This window comes from Scyliorhinus torazame, chromosome 8, assembly GCF_047496885.1.
Source record: "Scyliorhinus torazame isolate Kashiwa2021f chromosome 8, sScyTor2.1, whole genome shotgun sequence".
Taxonomy (NCBI): Eukaryota; Metazoa; Chordata; class Chondrichthyes; order Carcharhiniformes; family Scyliorhinidae; genus Scyliorhinus; species Scyliorhinus torazame.
Genome location: NC_092714.1, coordinates 176,201,413 through 176,222,199, shown reverse-complemented (window position 1 = coordinate 176,222,199; position 20,787 = coordinate 176,201,413). Strand labels below are relative to the sequence as shown.

The following is a 20,787-nucleotide window of genomic DNA, read 5'->3' as shown; positions in this document are numbered from 1 at the left end:
CATTGTGAACCCAAAGTAGAAAATGAATGACTGCCATTCAAACCGGGAGAAAGGCTGGCTACTGTATTGCGGGGTACGTACGCTTTCTCCCGAAGCTTCGTGTAACAATAAAACTGCATTTATCTGATCACAGCAAGTCTGACTCTTGAAGTGGTTGATTTTTCCCACAACATCAATTAATGTATTTTCAGTGGTGCTTATTGAGGTAGAGATGTTGGCTAAGGAATCAAGACCAACCTTCGCCGAAAACTGCGTTGAATATGCGTTTTATTTGCAAGCTTCATTTAACATTTCAACTGAAGGATTGCATGTCCAACATTGCAGAATCTCCTCAGTACTGATGGAGTGTCTGAATTAGATGCTCAAACTGTAGAGTGGATTTGGACCCAAAACTTTATGACTCAGCACAGCTGACATGGATGGCAAGGCAGGAATTTTTACTGCTCCACAGGCTCTTTTTGGCTTGCCTGGAGTAAAGACTCTGCATTAGGGCAAAGCTAATTCAAGACTGCTGTCAGGAAGCACTTCACATAAAAGAGTAGCGGAAATCTGAATCTCTCTCTCAAAAAAACTGTTGAGACTCAGTCAATTGAACATTTCAAAGCTGAGTTAATACATTTTTTTTTGGTGAGGGATAATGGAGTACACATACAGATCAGCCATATCTAATTAAATGTCATTAACAAGCTGGAGGAACTGAATGGCCTCATTTTTCATGTCTTCCAAGGAAGAAAAAGCATGGCTTTTACAATGGAGTGGACTATGCTGATTGGTACATGAGTCTTCCTCAGTAAAAAATGTATGTTGCAAACTTAATACGCTTTTAACTTTTTAACATGGAGGTGCGTCCTTACCTGTCCTCACCTATTTTTGGAGACCAATTCTAAAGTCTCCAGAGTTGGCCTGGTTATAGGGAGTGGAGTGAGTCAGGTATTCTCACAACCAAGCTTCATGACATCAGCTGTTCTCCCGAGTCAGGTAATTGACTGGAATTGAAAACTGTTACGCAAAGTGGCATTTTCCAAACAGCTAAGTAAAGCAGGATTACACAGTCATGTCACAATGGCCCAAAACTGCTCACAATACTCCAAATGGGGTCTGACCAGAGCCTTATATAGCCTCAGAAGTCAATCCCTGGTCTTGCATTCTAACCCTCTCGACACGAATGCTAACATTGCATTTGCCTTCCTAACTGCAGACTTAACCTGCAGGCAATTCTAAGAGAATCGTGAACAAGGACTCCCAAGTCCCTTTGTGTTTCTGCTTTCCGAAGTATTTCCCCATTTAGAAAATAGTCTATGCCTCCATTTCTCCTTCCAAAGTGCATAACCTCACACTTTTCAACATTGTATTCTATCTGCCACTTCTTTGCCCACTCTCCTAGCCTGTCCAAGCCCTTCTGAAGCCCGCCTGCTTCCTCAATACCACCTGTCCCTCTACAGATCTTTGTATCGTCTGCAAACTTAGCAGCAGTGCCTTCAGTTCTTTCTTCCAGATCATTAATGTATATTGTGAAAAGTTGTGGTGCCAGCACCGATACCAAAGGCACACCACTAGTCACCGGCTGCCATCCTGAAAAAGACTCCTTTATTCCCACTCTCTGCCTTTTGTCAGTCAGCCAATCCTCTATCCATGCCAGGATCTTACCCTTAACACCATGGACTCAGTCCCCTATGCGGCATCTTGTCAAAGGCCTCCTGGAAATCTAAATAAATGACGTCCACTGGTTCTTCTTTGTTTAACTTCCTTGTTACTTCTTCAAAGAACTCTTAACAGATTTGTCAGACATGACCTCCCCTTGACGAAGCCGTGCTGACTCAGTCCTATTTTACCATGCACTTGCAAGTACTTTGCGATCTCATCTTTAATAACAAACTCTAAAATCTTATCGAAGTCAGGTTAACCGGCCTATAATTTCCCATCTTCTGCCTCCCTCCCTTCTTCAACAGTGGTGTTACATTAGCCACTTTCCAGTCGTCCCTGCTTCCAGTGATGCCTGAAAGATCACCACCAATGCCTCCACAATCTCCTCAGCTCTCTCTTTTAGAACCCTGGGGTGTAGTCCATCTAGTCCAGGTGATTTATCCACCTTCAGACCTTTCAGTTTCCCTGTTCCATTTCAACGTTACATTTCCTGTGAAACAATTTTGTATGGGGCTAGGCAGGGTGAAGAACCTTTTCTTGAAAAATTCCGTGGGTGGGTAGAGACTGGCAAAACAAGTCAATGTGGACAAACAGAATGAAAATAAAGAGAGCAGTTTCTGTCAGTATGCAGATATGTACATTTCTGTTCATCATTACAACAATGAGGTGAAAAAGCACCAGAACTGTTTCCTGATCTGTATCTAACAGCCGATAACAAGTGGCAAACTCCAACAGAACATTAAGCAAACACGTTGAGAATTTAGTGCTCGTGTAGCCATTGAAATTCAGTTTGGTAGCACATGCATTTCCTGAACAATGCCAAACTCACTGATCTCAGGTGAAAAGCTACATATAGTCTCGGTGCCATTTTGCTGAGGAATGAGAAAAATGAGACGGTTATTCCTGTCCCAAATGCAATTGAGTGACCCATAATCTCTCTGGAAAGGGCATGCTTATGAACATTAGAATAATAAGGTCGGTCACCTGTGACAGAGATGCCCCATATAATCCAAGAACCTATATATATGGGGCGGGATTCTCCGACCCCCCCGCCGGGTCGGAGAATCGCCGGGGGCTGGCGTGAATCCCGCCCCGCCGGTCGCCGAATTCTCCGGCACCGGATAGTCGGCGGGGGTGGGAATCGCGCTGCGCCGGTTGGCGGGCCCCCCCCCCGGCCGAGATGGGCCGAAGTCCCGCTGCTGGAATGCCCGTCCCGCCGGCGAGAATCAAACCACCTCTCTTACCGGCAGGACAAGGCAGCGCGGGCAGGCTCCGGGGTCCTGGGGAGCGCGGGGCGATCTGGCCCCGGGGGGGTGCCCCCACGGCGGCCTGGCCCGCGATCGAAGCCCACCGATCCGCGGGTGGGCCTGTGCCGTGGGGGCACTCTTTTCCTTCCGCCTTCGCCATGGTCTCCAAGAACTAGAGGCAAGGAAGGAAGGAGGAAGTAAAATATGTGGGTTATGCAGAGTCAGGCAGGGTGGGGAGGGGGTCAGAAAGACACGTTCTCTGAAGCAGTACATTAAGTAGAAGTTGCAAAATTGGTGCAAATTACTTTAAGTGCAGGTTGCAGGAACTCCATCATAGAAATCACTTGGCAGAAGGAAAACAACTTGAAAGGAAAAAATTACAAATGGATGGCACTGTTAAAATAGGGAGATAGTACTCAAATGAATAGCACAGTATAAAGAGTAGCCTGTGTTTTTGTGGGATATTTTGGATGATTCTTTTTTCTGGAGAGCACTGGTAAGCATGAGATAATATGCATCTTGCATTAATGTGAGATTAGAATCGATAAGTCATTTGACAAGTCCCTCTTCCCTTATCAATATAGACTGTGCAATGTTTCCCCAAGTTATATTTGAACAAGTGACACCATTATGAAAAACATGGCTAGAGGGAGTAATTTATACTTATATTGTGATAACGGATTTCATGGGGATAAGTTACCTTGGATAGTGGTTTTGTAACCTGCAGGTCATTCATAAATCAGCCCAAACCTTATTCAAAAATAATACAGAATGAAAAGACCATGAAGGAATTTGATCCTAGCAGCTTATCCCTGGTCTCAATCTTTAGTTTTAAACTAGGACATTGGATGGAAATTACATAAATGGGGTTGGATTCTCTGATTTCCAGACTAAGTGCTGACGCCGGCGTGGGAACAGTGCCATTTTATGCCAGAAAAACGACGCAACAGCTGCACCAATTCCGGCACGATGGGGAGCTTGCAGCCACGCCGAGTAAAGCTCCCGGCTCCCACACCAAAAACAGCTGGAGAATAGCTGGGTCCGTGGCCGCACGGCCGCCGTGCGCAGACCCGGCCTGCCAAATAATGATCCCCAGTAACCCCCATTGCCACCTCCGGACAATCCACCACCAGTCCCCAGCCCTCGCCGAAGCCTACCCCCGGCCAGCCCGATTATGGCGACGCTGGACAGTCATCGCGCGGGGTCCACTGAAAAAATACCACAAGTGTTCCGTACCGTACCGTCGGGAACACGGCCCATCAGGGGCGGAGCATCGAGGGAGAGCCTCAGGTAACGTCCTGAGGTCATCCCTACGGCGTGCATCGCAAAAGCAGCGTCACAAACAGGGATTCTCCGGCTGATCGCCGAACGCGATTTCAGCATCGGCAATCGGAGAATTCCGCCATGGTTTGTGAAAGTACAGTTCCAAACTAAACATGCTCTTTACTTTACATTAAAAAGTGCAGCACACTTTCACACTAGAAGTGTTCTTGCAATTTTAACTAAAGCTGTTAACCTGGTCCATGACATGCCAGACGGTGAACAAATTACTGAAGCCTTTATAACAACTATACCTTGGACATCAGGGTCATCCAAGTGAGCCTGCAAGCTTTCCAGAACCTTCTCCAGTTCGCTGCTCCTCGCAAAGCCTTCGGTTAGTGGCCCTGACCTGGAACGGGCCATCTGATCTCGCTGGTCCTCCTTGATCACCAACTGTAGTAGCTCCAAATCAAAATTGATGTCAGGCAGAGGCTGCCGCCAATAAACAAATGAGTTAAACAAATCTCCAGAGAGCTCCAAATTCACAGAAGTGGAAGTGGTACAAATCCTCCCAGGTTCTCTTGTAATTGCAACATCTAAACAATCAGCTGAAGAAGCGCATTTGCTTTTTGCTTCCGCATGGTCCATAGCCACCTGGTCACTCGGTACAGGGGAAGGGTCAGTACTGTTTAAAGGCTCAGACGGTGATATCTTCATCTGATCCTCATGTCTGCCACAGTTCAAGCTTGGTTGAAAGTCCCCGTCGTTTTCAGATGTCTGGCCCAGCTGAGATGAGCTTTTTCCACAGCTCGATTCCACCTTCCTCAATGAAGCGGGATTCTGTAAAGTGCCTTGGTTCTGAATTTCAGACAAATCTCCAGAGGAACTGCTGAAATGAAAAGATAAGTGGTACACACCAAATGAATGAAAGCATTTCAAATAAAAATACACACACACACCAACAGTCTGGCTTAAAGGTATTAGTAGCTGCAGATCACACAGCTCCCAATTTCTACCTGCTGATACAATAATGCCTTTTCTGCAGGGATAGGCAGAATGTCAAACGCAAACTGTAAGGCACGAAAGAGAGAAGGGAACAGACATGGTATAAACTAGAACCAATGCTTCTCATCAGAGTCATGGCTATCAGATATATATACTGACACAGATGGATCATGTTCCATGTGCAGCCTCAAGATGCAGCAAACTCTATGCAGGAGAAAAGACATGGAGCTGGATTAAAAGAAACAAGGATTTCTTCCATATTAAAACAAATCAAACTTCTTGTTTTCAGAGATAATGAATTTCAACAGAAACAGCTGCAGTGAAGAGAATATTGCCGATTCAGGTCTGAAGAATAATTTTTACTATTAGTTTGATTCAGGTGTTTTCATGGAAGGTAGTCCTCTTTCTGTGCCCCATCACTCCATATTGTACAGCAGAATGGCAGCCAACGGGTAAATCATTTCGGTTCTCCCACCCCCATCAATCCATTACTTTTCAAACTAATGTTAATGTAGGAGATTCCTTGCAAGTGATGGCATATTTCTGCCAAATCCACGCAAAGAAGGAAACATCCCAAACGCTACTTGAAACCTTTGTCCTCACTTTAGAAATACAGCATCAACTGGTCAAAGAAAATGCTGCTATAGCAGCAGAAACTAGTCTTTAAAAAAATCATACAGTAACCAAAATAGCTCTCAATAGTAGATTAGAAATTCTGTGCTCTAATATTACTTGGAAACACAAAAGATGCAAAAAACCTTTTCACCAGCAAGTGCAGGATCCAAGAGAGGGTTGAAGCTGGTTAAAATAGATCCAAATTATTTTTCCTTCTACACTGCATAGCATAAATATTTAGCTGCATGCCAGTAACCGTATCACCAGTGGTCATCGCCCTTTGCAACAAATATAGACATCTACTCAGACAATTGATATGTTATCCATAACATGGAGCACATTATAAACTTCATCCCATGACTCTGTCTCAAAAAACTGAAACACACACAAAAAAGGCTGAAGCCTTCGCGCCTGCCTTAAGGATTCTCGCTAGACTGAATTAAAAAAGTTTGTTATGAGCTTTTCTTACTACCCATGGCCAATGTATTCAGATCAGGCAGCTAAACAGAAAATGCCATCACCTGAAAACAAAAGAGTCAAACTGGGTCAGGAGCCCCTTGCAGAATTCTGATATCTGTCTCTTTCCTTGTCAGATGCTGAAAGATGTACTCCGCGCTTCCAGCCTTTCCTGATACGTTCAACTTTCCATTATTAAGTATTAAATTTGTTAATGTGAAAACATCTAACTCACACCAGAGGTTTAGGGGCTTGCGAGTGGAGACAGAAAGCGAGGGGGGGGGGGGGGGGGGGGGGGGGGGGAATCATGTCCTGCAGTTTGTGGGGAAAGTGGTTGGGGGGGGGCGGCGGAAGAAGAGTAGTGGAGAACGGAGAGTGGAAAACAAGGGAGGGAGGAGGAAAGCGAGTGGGGAGGGAGGTAGGGAGGAATGCGAGTGGGGAGGGAGGGAGGAAAGCGAGTCGGGCAGAAGAGGAGGAGGAAAGCGAGTCGGGCAGAAGGGAAGGAGGAAAGCGAGTGGGGAAGGAGGGAGCAAAGAAAGAATGGGGAGGGAGGAAGGAAAGCTACGGGGAGGGGGGGGGGGGGGGGCGGGGGGGAGGATGTGCATTACTTTAAAACAGTGCTACTTTAATATGAACTATATTAACAAAAGGTCATGGAATACAGTCCTGAATATCCAATTTGTTCAATAGGTTTGTGTCGGAGACACATGTGTAGTACAATTAGGAATCCCGTGTACTGCACAGCATTAGAGTGGAACACAACTCCTGCCTCCTATCTTGCCACATAACACATGATCTACCACATTACTTTGAGGGAGCAGTGCCACAAGTAGAAAAGCCATTCTCTTGTACCCTGGTGGCTGAGTCCTTGCAGTGGGAAAGGGAAAGGAGAAATCAGTGAGACAAATTATGTCTTTTCTAAAGACAATTTCTTACTATTCAAAAAGCACTCTTTGGTTTCATTAAGTATTTGTATACTCTTCTTGAAGGAAGAAAATAGCTTTAGGATTATATAATGAAGATTTTCCAAAAGGGTGGGGTTATATAATGAAGATTTTCCAAAACGGTGATTACATCGAGTTTGGCAAAATAAAAGCTTAATCAACAATGATTTTGAGTGAATTTGGTTTGGCCATAGTCCTCTTCTGCATGGGAAATAGTTATTCAGAGTACAGCTTTCTGCAGAAGCAGCAAGCAAGCATGAGCAATCTACCCACCTAAAGCCACAATTTAAGTACTGTCTGACCTGCATGCATACCTGACATCTGCACCGCTATTGTCCAGCTGTCTAATGCTCAGTGTACCATCCTCCTTGATATACAGGCCAGCACTAGATGGGTTGGCAAAAGTGGAGATAAATGGACCTAGAGACTGGAACGCAGCTTGGCGGACCTGGCAGGGTCAACAAAGTTTCAGTAAACGGATATCATTTTGTTAGTGCAGTCTTCAGATTTAGAAGCTGAAGTTTACAATCACATGCGTAGGTTGCGCGTCAATTGCCACGCACATCTTGGAACCACAAACCCAACTAAATCAATTTTGTTGCAGGGCCGAAATGGACTGAGGAAAAATTCTTTGCAGGCTCACTTAACCAATCTACGACCAAGATCACCGTGCCCATGTGAGGCTCTTCAGAGTTCTTCAGGTTTAATGAAGGAATAATCACATACAGGAGAAGGATCTTCAAAATTGTCACCACTATAAAGTACATGGACTTAACCCAATTAGTATTTTGTAAATGTTTGTACAAGAGCCCAAAGTCGCCCATTGATCTCCTTCAAACTGGATGCATGATATGGCAATAGCAGGTTATATGCAGCTTATAAAGCAAACATGCGATTTAAGTCATATCAGAACAAAAAGGCTCACTAGTTCTCAAGAGCTGCAGCAAGCTACCTGTTAAAATCTCTTTCTTAGCACTGCTCTCTAAAACCACACATATTAGTCTGCCTGCTGCGGTCCTTACCCATCTGGAAGGGTCACTGATGAGATTAATGAAAAGTGGGGAGAGTTTAGTCCTGCGGACCTCAGGAGAAACCGAGCAGGAAACTGCCATGAAGCATTCTGCACACGCTTTCCGAATGCCCCAGACATTGTCCGAGCACAGCTGGAAGAACCTGGGGATCTGAAATCAAGTACAATTTTGTGAGAAAGACTTCAAACATTAGAGAACAGAGGGAGCTTAGAAACTGCTAGCCAATATTCTCAATACAACTGGGACTCTGGGGTATTTTGTGGGCAAAATTAACAAAAAGCAGAGAAATACCTCTAAGGAACAGCTGAACCAGTCAATAATTCTAAACTTCAACAGGTATCCAAATTATGAATCATTTTCTTTCAATACACAAGTAAGCATCTCTTTAAGAGTTCAAAAGGCCACAAATTTACACAGACTCAAAGAATTTAGCAGCAAAATTCCAAAGTGCATCAGATATTTAAAAGTGCAATGGATTATTCGGAGGTGCAACTACTTGTGCGGCAATTGTCACACACAGCAAGGTGAAACATTTGAAAAATGACTGAACATCGTTCTAGTCGTAGAAGTGCTGGGCTGAGGGATGGCACCCGTTAATATAATAACTCTTTAGTGCTGCACTGAAGTATCAGCATAAAACAAGCTTAAATCCTGAAATGGGGCTTAACTTGCAATTCTCTGATTCACAAACAAGACTGCTACAGTACTAAGGAACCAAAGTGACATTACACAAATCCAGCCTGGATAAATGTTTTTGCTTGCTTGTGTTCACTGGTCAAAGTGATGGGAATGGAAGTAATAATTCACAGTATGAAAAATGGAAGAAGTCGTTCACGTACCAGGTATTTCTCAGTTGCTTCCTGGCCAACTGTATTACAGATATCTCCAAAATTAGTTGCGCACACCTTAAGAGGTAGAGAAAAAAAGGGATTATATTGCACAGCAAGCCAAGAATTCCATCAAAATGAATCGTGTACACAAATAAGATTTAATTAACAGATTCAAAGCTACATTTAGTGCAGTTTGTCTTCACAAAATATCAATCGAGGCCTTAAAAAAAAAAAAAAACCTTATGGTGACTGATTTGCAGCAATCGCTGTTCTGAGTTCAGGTGAAAGCGTTCTTCTCCCAAAATGTGCTAACTTATCTTTCCTCAAATACAAGCCTTCAGTACATTTCCAGTTGACATTTCAGAAACTAAGTGTTTTTGTAGGTTAGCAGTAAACTGGACAACAAGTTAAAGTAAGAGACAAGACCGTATCAAACTACTGTGCAATCTAGTCCATTTGAGGAAAATAGTGATATTATAATTTAATTTACCTTACGAACATGGAACAGCTTTCCATCACTGCACAGCTCACAGAATCGAAACAGCAGCAATCGCTCAGTTATTTCACCAGTCAAGATGGAGGCCATTTTGCAAATTATCTGAGGCAAGAGAAAGAGTCATCAATACAACTAATCAACAAAAAGACCCACAGGACACAGCCAATAGCAAACACATACACTGGGGAAAAAAACAGGCAGTGAATAATTCTGGTTGCATAAATGGGTACCCTCGAATTCATACTACCAAATATAGCAGTGGGTCTTCAAACAGCCACAACTCAAACTCCAGTAACAATGGGTGGCACGATAGCACAGTGGTTAGCACCGTTGCTTCACAACGCCAGGGTCCCAGGTTCAATTCCCGGCTTGGGCCACTGTCTGTGAGGAGTCTGCTCCTTCTCCCTGTGTCTGCGTGGGTTTCCTCCGGGTGCTCCGGTTTCCTCCCACAAATCCCGAAAGTCGTGCTGTTAGATAATTTGGACATTTTTTTTTTATTTTTTATTTCCTTTTATAAATTTAGAGTACCCAATTCATTTTTTTTTCAATTAAGGGGCAATTTTGCATGACCAATCCACCTACCATGCACATTTGAGTTGTGGGGGCGAAACCCATGCAGACACGGGGAGAATGTGCAAACTCCACACAGACAGTGACCCAGAGCCTGGATCGAACTGGGACGGCAGTGCCGTGAGGCAGCAGTGCTAACCATTGTGCAACCGTGCTGCCCCGTAATTTGGACATTCTGAAGTCTCCCTCCAAGTAACCGAATAGGCCCCGGAATGTGGCGACTAGGGACTTTTCACACTAACTTAATTGCCGTATTAATGTATGCCTACTTGTGACAATAAAGATTATTATGAAAAAAGAACATGCTAGAAAATATTTGAATAAGTCAGGTAAGAGGAGAGAAACAGAGTTAATGTTCAGATCGATGACCTTTCATAGAACCAAAAAGTTACATCTGTTTTTCTCTCTCTCCACAGATGCTGCCCGACCTGCTGAGCATTTCCAGCATCCACAGTATTTTGCTTCCTAATTCCAAATGTTCAGTGATCTGTTCTGGAAGTCTTGTGGATGACACACACTGCTGTCACTGTCCACTGGCGATGGAGGGATTGAATGTTTAAAATGGTGGATGAGGTACCAAACAAGCAGGTGACTTTGTCCTGGATGGTGTCAAGCTTCTCAAGTGTTGTTGGACATGCACTCATCCAGGCAAGTATTCCATCACATTCTTGACTTGAGCCTTGTAGATGGTGTACAGGCTTTGGGGAGTTTGCCGCCAAGTCATTTGCTGCAGAATTCCAAGTCTCTGATTTGCTCTTGTAGCAAAATATTTACATGGATGGCCCAGTTCAATTTTGGGACAGTGGTAACCCTCAGGAAATTGATAGTAGGGAATTCAGTGACGATAATGCTGTTGACTATCAAGGGGAAATGGTTATAGTTTCTCTCGGAGATTGTCTGGCACTTGTGTGGCAGAAATGTTACCAGCCACTTATAGGCACAGGCCTAAACTTATCAGTCTTGATGACTGCTTCAGTGTCTGAGGAGTTGCGAATTACACTGAAGCAGTGCAATCACCAATAAACATCCCCACTTAAGGTTTTTGATAATGAAGCAGCTAAACCTGGTAGAAGAGGATGTTCAAGGAGCCTCCTATTCCAGCAAGTTGCTGAACTGTCCACTATCGTTCATGAATGTAATGGACTTGGCAGGACAGCAGAGCTTCGAAAAGATCCACTGTTTGTTGTATTGCTTAAAATCGGTCTACAGCACACAAGTTAGGAGTTTCCAGGCTGATTGCCCTGACATGCTCTCCTACACTCTATATTGAACCAGGGTTAGTCTCTTGGTTTGATGTTAATGGTAGAGTGGGCAACATGCCATGATGTTACAGATTGTGATGGAGTACAATCCTGCTGTTGCTGATGGCCAACAGCACCGCATGGATCCCCAGTTTGGAGTAATTAGACACGTTTTGAATCTATTCCTATTAACATTGCGCCCCCCCACCCCAATTTAGGACAATTTCGCGTGGCCAATTCACCTATCCTGGACATCTTTTTGGGTTGTGGGGGCGAGACCCACGCAGACACAGGGCCAGGATTAAACACAGGTCCTCGGCGCTGTGAGGCAGCAGTGCTAATCACTGCGCCGCCATGTTGACCTCCTCCCAAAACTATCAATACTAGTAGATTGCTGAGGAACGTCAAGTAGGTTTCTTCCCCTATTCAAATCCATTTTCTAAAAGATAACAGTGAACCAGATTGGACTTGATGACAATCAAGCAGTTTCATCGTCACCATTATTGGGACTAGCTTTTTATTTCAGATTCACTTAAGCAATCGGATTTCAACTCCCACAGCTGATGTGATGGGATTTGAACTCCTCTCCAGAGGAATAGTCCAGCCCTCTGGTTTATCAATCCAGTAACATTACCACTCTGCTATCATTTTCACTTGCAATAGGGCTTCTCTGGGGTATGCATCGCAATTAGCGATGAACCCTGAACCAGGGAGACAATGACCTCAACTCCGAGGGTCTGTAAACCAAGTGACCCAAAATCTTTATTTGGTGAGAGCGATCATTTTAGTCTATAAAAAGGAATGAGAATCTTTTAAAAGTACTCCCCCAAACTTTGCTCTACTTTGGCAGAATGCATTACCAAAGGCCCACATGATTTCTAACGGATTTGACCAGCTTTTGGAATTTAATTTATACACACAGTGGAAAATGAGTTCAGTTACTGGATGGAAGGATGGATTGGAAACAAAACGTTAAGTCTCTAAATTCTTCACAAGCCCACATGCTTAGCCCCCGCCTCCCCCACACCGCGTCCAAGGTAGGCCTCATTTCAAAAGGTTGGCAGGTATGAGGCACATTTCAGTTTCAACAACGGGAGTGTCAGGACAACATTCCAGCTACTCACTGCCACGGCTTCAATCTTGTAGTCATCATCACTGTCAGGAGCTGTGAGATCCAGAAGAACAGGGCAGACCTTCACCTCCACGTCAGTCCTGTCAATCAGCTCCTGTTCCAGCAATACCAGCAGGGCTGCCTGACTTGTTTTTCTAACCTAAGAAGGAGAAAGGAGTACAAATGTGAAACATTAAAATTTAGAGGAAAAATATTCTCCAAATTGATCCTGCCTCACATTTTCAAACCAGGTACAGCTGCAGCCACTTAACTGCGTTTGAATTGTGGTCGACTCTGCAGACCTTCGATTTGCTGGATAATCAAAAATCTATCTACCCCAGCCTTGAATATACTCAATGACAGAGTAACCACAATCTCTGGAACAGACAATTCCATATTCTCAATTCTCTGGCCTGTTTATCCCAAGTCCCAGCTTCCTAACCATTAACAAAGCCTTCATACCCTGTGAGCCCCCATTTTGCACATGTGCCCTTTGTGGCACCTTATTGAATACTTTTGGAAATGGAAGTGTATTACTTTTATGGGCTTCCTTTCTTCACCCTACTTACTACATCCACACAAAAAATGATAAGTTTGTCAAATACTATTTCCCTTTCGCAAAACTATATGGTCTGGTCATACAATGATTCACAAATGCATCAAGATATTTTCATTTTTCCAACGACTGATGTCCAGCTAATTTGGCCTGATAGAGATCCCCACTTTCACCCCTCACACCTTTCTTAAACAGCTGCATCACATTTTCTAATTCCCAATCCGCCGGGAACATTCTAGAATCTAGAGACTGTCGGAAAGTCATAGCCAGTGCATTATCTCTGCAACCACTTCTTTCAGAACAAGAATGTAGGCTATCAGGTCCTGGGGATTTGCAGTATTTCATCCCTTAAATTTCTGTAATAAATTTCTCTGCTCATATTCATTACTTTTAAGTTTGCCACTATCAGACCCAGGGTTACCCACAATTTCTGGTATATAATACATGTCTTAGACTGTGGAGACTGAAATGAAGGGCAGCATTTTCAAAGCAAGGTCGGGAAATCAGCACAGATAAATTTAGGCTCCCGATCCAGTGTCTCAATGCTGCTAGTGTAACTGTCACTTTAAGAAATGTTTGTCTGCTCAAGTGGCTGCAGTGATGACAGAGTGTGGGTGGAGCTGAGCTCTGGCTCTGCTTTTTAGTTTCGCTTTGAGGAAAAGCTTGGGTGTGTCTGTTTCTTTTGGTTTTGTTTTAGTGTTGGAGCTGAAGCCAGCCAAAGAAGGTGTAATTTCGATCACTCTGCCATCTAAAGACTATCTCTTGATCATTTGGTGAATTCAGAGTGATAACTGCTCTCAATAGTGAATTTAAACCTGATCTCGGTGTTAGAAATGGTCTTTTGTTTTATGGATGTTAAAAGGAAAGTTGGAGTACTTATAGTGTTGTATTCTTTGGGGGGTGTATTTGAATTGATGGTAGCCAAGATGTTCACTGTGTGTTTTAAAAAGGTGAACTGAGTGCATAGAATAAACAAACATTGTTTTGCTTTAAAAATTACTTTAAAATTTCTGCTGCACCACACCTATAGAGTGGGCCGTGTGCTCCCCATACCACAATCTAGTAAAAGTCGTGGGTCAGGTGAACTCCATGATACATTTTGGGGTTCTCTAAACCCGGGCCCATAACATAACATAATTTTTAAATTTAAATGGCCGCAGTTGGCGAAGAGGCAAGTTCAGCACGTTAAGTGTTTCCGGGAGGCAGGAGTTACCAGTGAAAAAGGCAAGTGGCAGCCAAGTTAGGGGCTTCCACTGCTTTCAAAAGAGCGCAGGTAGCATCAAAGGAGCTGGAAGAAAAACAGCTCAGTGTTCACATCGGTGCAAGTAGATCCTGGAAGAACAGATAAAAAGCAAAACTGGTTGAAGGTTATTTGGCCCCAAGGTAACCAGAAAGCTTGAAAATGCAATTCTGCACTGGACAAGCTCTTTTAGGAATTTAATGGGCCATTAACTGGCAACAAACAGGTTTCCTGTTCCCGGCTGACCCTTTCAAAATTGCAAATTGTCCCACAAGCGTCAGGATCCCGAGACGACCTCGAACAACAATTTTCAAATCCTGCCGGCACCAGCTCCTGGCACCATGGCCCTTTGAAAATCTGGTCAGATATATCTGTTCAACATCTCTGCAAGCACAGTCAGGGGAAATTAATATTTACTTTAATTACTTTTTTGTTGCATCCATGTAAAAGCTTTTACAATCTATTTTATATTCCAGGCTAATTTAGTCTCATCTATCTTTTTCCTTGATCAACATTTTGTTCACCCTTTGCTGGATTCTCACACTCGACCAATCCTCAGGCTTGCTACGATTCTTCACAACATTATGAACCTCCTCTTTGAATCCAACACTATCTTTAACTTCCCTAGCGAGCCACAGATGGATCTTTCTCATTGAGTAATAATTCTTTAATGGAATATTTTTGTTGGACTGTTCTCTTTCATAAATAAATGGTGTTGAAACTGTGTGTGCAAACTGAAGCTAAAAACATCCATTGTGTGTCGTCGAACCAATTCAGACTGACCATGCAGCAGACTTTCAACAAATTAGTCAGATCATCATAAAAGTTAACAACGTCTCTGCAACCAGTCAAGGGCACACTCACCAGATCCAGCTAAGAGTCTAAACCTCTGGCAACCCAAGGGTTGTTTTGAAAGAAATACTGGGAAATTAAATATACCCTCCTGCTTCTGTTTAATTCCCGATTTGTAATTCATAACCAGCAGCGTACAGTCTGTTATAATAATATTGCTATGAGGGACGGCACGGTGGCGCAGTGGTTAGCACTTCTGCCTCACAGCGCCGAGGATCCGGGTTCGATCCCGGCCCAGGACACTGCAAATTCTCCCAGTGTCTGCGTGGACCTCACCCCCACAACACAAAGATGTGCAGGGTAGGTGGACTGACCACAGTAAATGTATTTAAAAAAAAGAGAGAAGCAACTCTTACCAGTAAAACCATTATTCACCCTAGATGCATTAACATCAAGATTACCTTCCACATAATGGCATGTGCAGGTCTATGGGAAGCAAAGGTTTGCCTATAGGAACAGTCCCATGCAGTAGGCACAAAGCAAATTATGAAGAAAGTGCCAAATCCGAATTGATGAATTTGTGCTGGACTACACCATCAGCATTGAGATATCAACCTAAAGCAAGGTACCATAAACAGAGTATTGCTCAGCACTTATGAACAACGCTAGTAAATGGTTGAACACCACCAAGATTAGACCCTCCCACTAAACTGCAATTAGGCATTAATTTAACATTAACTTTTTGAATAACCATTCAGTCCTCATTATTTAAATACAGTCCTCCTGGGTTTGTGATATTGGAACATTGAACGAAGCATTTCAGTCACAGCTGTTCAGCTAAGGAAGATCTTTTAAAGTTGGATGTGATGTCCCACACCAATTATTAAAATGCTACGCCAAGTAACCCTTGTTCTCTTACCTGGTTATTGGGGTCAGTGAGGTATCTTACAACAATCGGCACCAGGTACTTGGAAAAAGCGGTTGGGAAAGACGGTCGGTTCTCCTGGAGGAACATGGCTAGATGTGGTACTTGCTCCATCAATTCAGCACGAACAGTGGGCTCTATTGGTGAAGACATACAGTGAACAGCAACTCACAGCTACCAAATTACGCAATTCAGTTTTATAGCACAAAGGGTTACGCTCCAAGGCCTCCACTCCTGTGCTAAATACAATGTATTTTAATTAACCCATTAAGATATGTAACCTTGAGGTTGGGGGAAAATGAGAATGTTCTCCCCAATGTCATTCCTCTACCACACCAGTCCCAACATACTGCTCGTGTTGTGGCCCTGCCACGCTGCAAATTACTGAAAGCCTAGCTGTATTGGGTCATGAATTTATGTAATTTCTCCCCCATCCTTACAAATCAGCAACACGTAACTGAAGAATTGCAAGCCAAAATAGACTGCCTTACTATAAACTATGCAGTACAGTTCATTACTCAAATTTGAGATTGTTTGTACACAGTGGGATTAAAAAGTCTTAATGAGAATATGATGCACATAATATATATCTTTATTTCTTTGTCTAAAGGTCGGCAATGAAAAAGTTTCTATTATGGGATGTTAAAATTGCTCCATATTTAGATTGCTAAATATCACCATCCTCAGTGATGGGGTTGCCGGCACATCTGTGCAAAAGTCAAGGCTGCAGCATTTGTAACCGTCTTCAGTTAAAGATGCCAGGCGGATGATCCATCTCAGCTTTCTCCGGAGGTCCCCAGCATCACAGATATCAGTCTTTAGTCAATTCAATTCACTCCAGGTGATATCAAACCCCAGCAGAAGGCACTGGGCCCTGATGACATCCCAGCAATAGTACCGAAAGACTCATCATCCAGAGCTTGCGCCAAGCTGTTCAAGTACAGCCACAACACTGATATGTACCTGGCAAGGTGGAAATTGCCCAGGTAAGTCCATTCCACAAGCAAAACTGGACAAATCCAACTCGGCCAATTACCGCACTGTCAGTCTACAAACAATCATCAGGAAAGTGGTTGAAGGAGTCATCAACAGTGCTATTAAGCGGCACTTGCTCAGCAATAATCTGCTCACTGTTGCTCAGTTTGGGTTGAGTTCCAAAAGCTCTTGACCTCGTTACAGCCATGGACACAAGAGCTTAATTCCAGGCGAGGTGAGCGTGACTGCCCTTGTCATCAAGACAGCATTTGACCAAGTATGGCATCAAGGGGCCTAGCAAAACTAATGTCAATGGGAATCAGGGGGAAAAATTCTCCATAAATTGGAGTCCTAGCTAGCATAAAGGAAGACAGTTGTGGTTGTTGGAGGTCAATCATCTCAGTCCCAGAACAATTCTTCAGGAGTTCCTCAAGGTAATGTCCTAGGCCCAACTATATGGCGGCACGGTAGCACAGTGGCTAGCACTGTTGCTTCAGAGCACCAGGGACCCAGATTCAATTCCCGGCTTGGGTCACTGTCTGTGCGGAGCCTGCACGTTCTCCCAGTGTTTGCATGGGTTTCTTCCGGGTGCTCTGGTTTCCTCCCACAAGTCCCGAAAGACAAGAGGCGGGATTCTCCGTTTCTGAGACTGTAGGGGGGTGCCCTGAGTGGACACCTATACTACCAGTGGCACTAAGTTCAAAGTGGGCCGTTAGGAGTGTGCGCAGCTACTGGGGGAGGAGATCGAGGAGGGGCTGTGGGCAGATGCCCTAAGTAGGGTAAACTCGTCATCCTCATGTGCCAGGCTAAGCCTGATTCAGTTTAAGGTATTACACAGGGCGCATATGACTGGAGCGCGGCTCAGTAAATTTTTTGGGGTGGAGGATAGGTGTGCGAGGTGCTCGAGAAGCCCAGCGAATCATACCCATATGTTTTGGTCATGCCCGGCACTACGGGGGTTTTGGATGGGGGTGACAAAGGTGCTTTCAAAAGTAGTGGGGGTCCGGGTCGAACCAAGCTGGGGGTTGGCTATATTTGGGGTTGCACAAGAGCCGGGAGTGCAGGAGGCGAGAGGGAGGCCGATGTTTTGGCCTTTGCGTCCCTAGTAGCCCGGCGCAGGATATTGCTAATGTGGAAAGAAGCCAAGCCCCCGGGGGTGGAGACCTGGATAAATGACATGGCGGGGTTTATAAAGCTAGAGCGGATTAAGTTCGTCCTAAGGGGGTCGGCTCAAGGGTTCACCAGGCGGTGGCAACCGTTCGTCGAATACCTTGCGGATAGATAGATGGAAGGGGAAAAAGAAGGCAGCAGCAGCAGCCCAGGATTTTGGGGGGGGGGGGGGGGCGGGGGAGGGGGGGGGGTGTAACTTGTGACAAGGCAGTTGCCAATTAGGGCTAGTTTTCATTTTTGTTATTTAATATTTATTCATTTTTTGTTTTTTGTTTATATAAAATAGGTCATTGTTATTTGTGCTGTTATAATATTGTGTAAAGGATGCACAATGGATTGTGTTGGTTGACCAAAAATTTTCAATAAAATATTTATTAAAAAAAAAAGGAGTGTGCGCAGCTCCATGGTTGCGGCAATGGTGTTCCATACCCATCCACCCCGACCCCACAGCCCACCTCCTGGCCACCCCCATTATCCCCCCGCCAGTGGCACAATGGTCAACAAACTATGGCAATGTTGGACACTTTCCGTACCCCCTCTCTCTCCCCCTCAGCAGCCGCCATGCCGTTTCACGATTTTTAAAAGCACACGTGAACCGTGCCGTTGGGAACTCGGCCCATCGGAGGCAGAGAATTGCGGAGGCCTTGGAGAATACTGGGTCGGGCATGCTAATAATATGCAAACGGTGTCTACTGTGCATGCGTTCCGGAATGCATTGATGCCGTTGTCGAGATTCTGGAGCATTGCGATTTGGCATCAAGACGGCACCTGTCGCGATTTTGGCGTCAGAAACGATTCTGCGCCCAATTGCCTTTCCTGATTTCGGCACTGGCTGACGGAGAATCCCCCCATGCTTGTTCGGTAAATTGGACATTCTGAATTCTCCCTCAGTGTAGCAGAACAGGCACCGCAGTATGGCGACTAAGAACAAAGAAAAATACAGCACAGGACAGGCCCTTCAACCCTCCAAACATGTGTCGACCATGGTACCTGCCTAAACTAAAACCGTATGCACTTACGGAATCCATATCCTTCTATTACCACTGTATTCATATATTTGTCTAGATGCCCCTTAAATGCAGTTATCGTACCTGCTCTCACCACCTCCCCAGGCAGTGCGTTCCATATATTTACCACCCCCCGTGTAAAACACTTGCCTTGCAGATCTGTTCTAAACGTTTCCCCACGCACTTTAAACCTATGTCCCCTAACTTGACTCTGCTAACCTAGGAAGTATTTTCCTACCCGTACCAGCCTCCCCGGAACAGGCGGCGGAATGTGGCGACTAGGGGCTTTTCACAGTAACATCATTTGAAGCCTACTTGTGACAATAAGCGATTTTCATTTCATTTCATTTCAAGAGCATCTGACTATCCACTCTATCCATGCCACACAACCTTATAGATCTCTATCAGGTCGCCTCTCAACCTCCATCGGTCCAGTGAGAACAGACCGAGTTATTCTAACCTCTCCACATAGCTAATGAAATGAAAAATGAAATGAAAATCGCTTATTGTCTATCACAAGTAGGCTTCAACTGAAGTTACTGTGAAAAGCCCCTAGTCGCCACATTCCGGCGCCTGTTCGGGGAGGCTGTTACGGGAATCGAACCGTGCTGCTGGCCTGCCTTGGTCTGCTTTCAAAGCCAGCAATTTAGCCCTGTGCTAAACAGCCCCATATGAAAATTGCTTATTGTCACAAGTAGGCTTCAAATGAAGTTACTGTGAAAAGCCCCTCATCGCCACATTCCGGCGCCTGTTCGGGGAGGCTGGTACAGGAATTGAATCGTGCTGCTGGCCTGCCTTGGTCTGATTTCAAAGCCAGTGATTTAGCCCTGTGATAAACAAGCCCTCCATGGTAGCCAACATTCCAGTAAACTGCTTCTGTACCCTCTCCAAGGCATCCAAATCCTTCTGGTAGTGCGGCGACCAGAATTGTACACAATATTCCAAATGAGGCCTAACTGAGGTCCTGTACAGCTGCACATGACTTGCTAATTTTACGGCCAGCATGCCGTATGCCTTCAAGGCTAGCATGCTGTATGCCTTCTTTACCATCTTATCTACATGCGCTGCCATTTTTGTGATCGGTGGAAATGCATGCCCAGATCTCTCTGCCTGTCAGTAGCAAGAGTTCTACCATTTACTGTGTAATTCCTACATGCACTGGACCTTCCAAAGTGCATTACCTCACATTTGTCTGGATTAAACTCCAAACGAGGGGATTTTCATGTAACTTCATTGGAGTGTTAAAGTAAGAATACTTGTGACACTAATTATTATCTTCAGCTGCTTCATCAATAACCTTCCTTCGATCATAAAGTCAGAAGTGGGGATGTTCGCTGATGATTGCACAATGTTCATCATCCTTCGATATTCTTCAGATACTGATGCTATCTATGTCCCTATGCAGCAAGACCGGTACAGCATTCAGACTTGGGCTAGATTAGTCATATAAATACTGTGGCTACAAGAGCAGATAAGAGACATGGGGTAGCATTCTCTGGTCTCCCTGTGGCGTGTTTCTGTGGCAGGAGGCAATCTGCCGTTAGCTGGATGTTTGGTCCCACAGCTATTAATGGGATTACCATTGATTCCACCCCATACCACTGGGAAACCCGCAGTGGGGGTGCGCCGGTGGAACCAGAAGATCCTGCCTGCATAAAGAGCCGGAAGATCT

The 20,787-nt window shown here is 44.5% G+C and overlaps 1 protein-coding gene across 3 annotated transcripts in view; it reads right to left on the bottom strand.

Moving 5' to 3' along the window:
- ppp4r1l (protein phosphatase 4, regulatory subunit 1-like) overlaps positions 1–20,787 on the bottom strand; it is a 126,851-nt gene that overhangs the window by 57,549 nt on the left and 48,515 nt on the right. For 2 of the 3 annotated variants that reach the window (XM_072514549.1, XM_072514547.1), the window contains 7 exons: positions 15,958–16,100; positions 12,464–12,610; positions 9,523–9,630; positions 9,042–9,107; positions 8,194–8,352; positions 7,474–7,619; positions 4,466–5,040 (listed from right to left, as the gene is read on the bottom strand). In XM_072514549.1, the coding sequence (XP_072370650.1) occupies positions 4,466–5,040; positions 7,474–7,619; positions 8,194–8,352; positions 9,042–9,107; positions 9,523–9,630; positions 12,464–12,610; positions 15,958–16,100 (1,344 nt within the window). The remainder of the gene's footprint in view (positions 1–4,465; positions 5,041–7,473; positions 7,620–8,193; positions 8,353–9,041; positions 9,108–9,522; positions 9,631–12,463; positions 12,611–15,957; positions 16,101–20,787) is intronic. The other variant, XM_072514546.1, reaches the window with a different exon arrangement.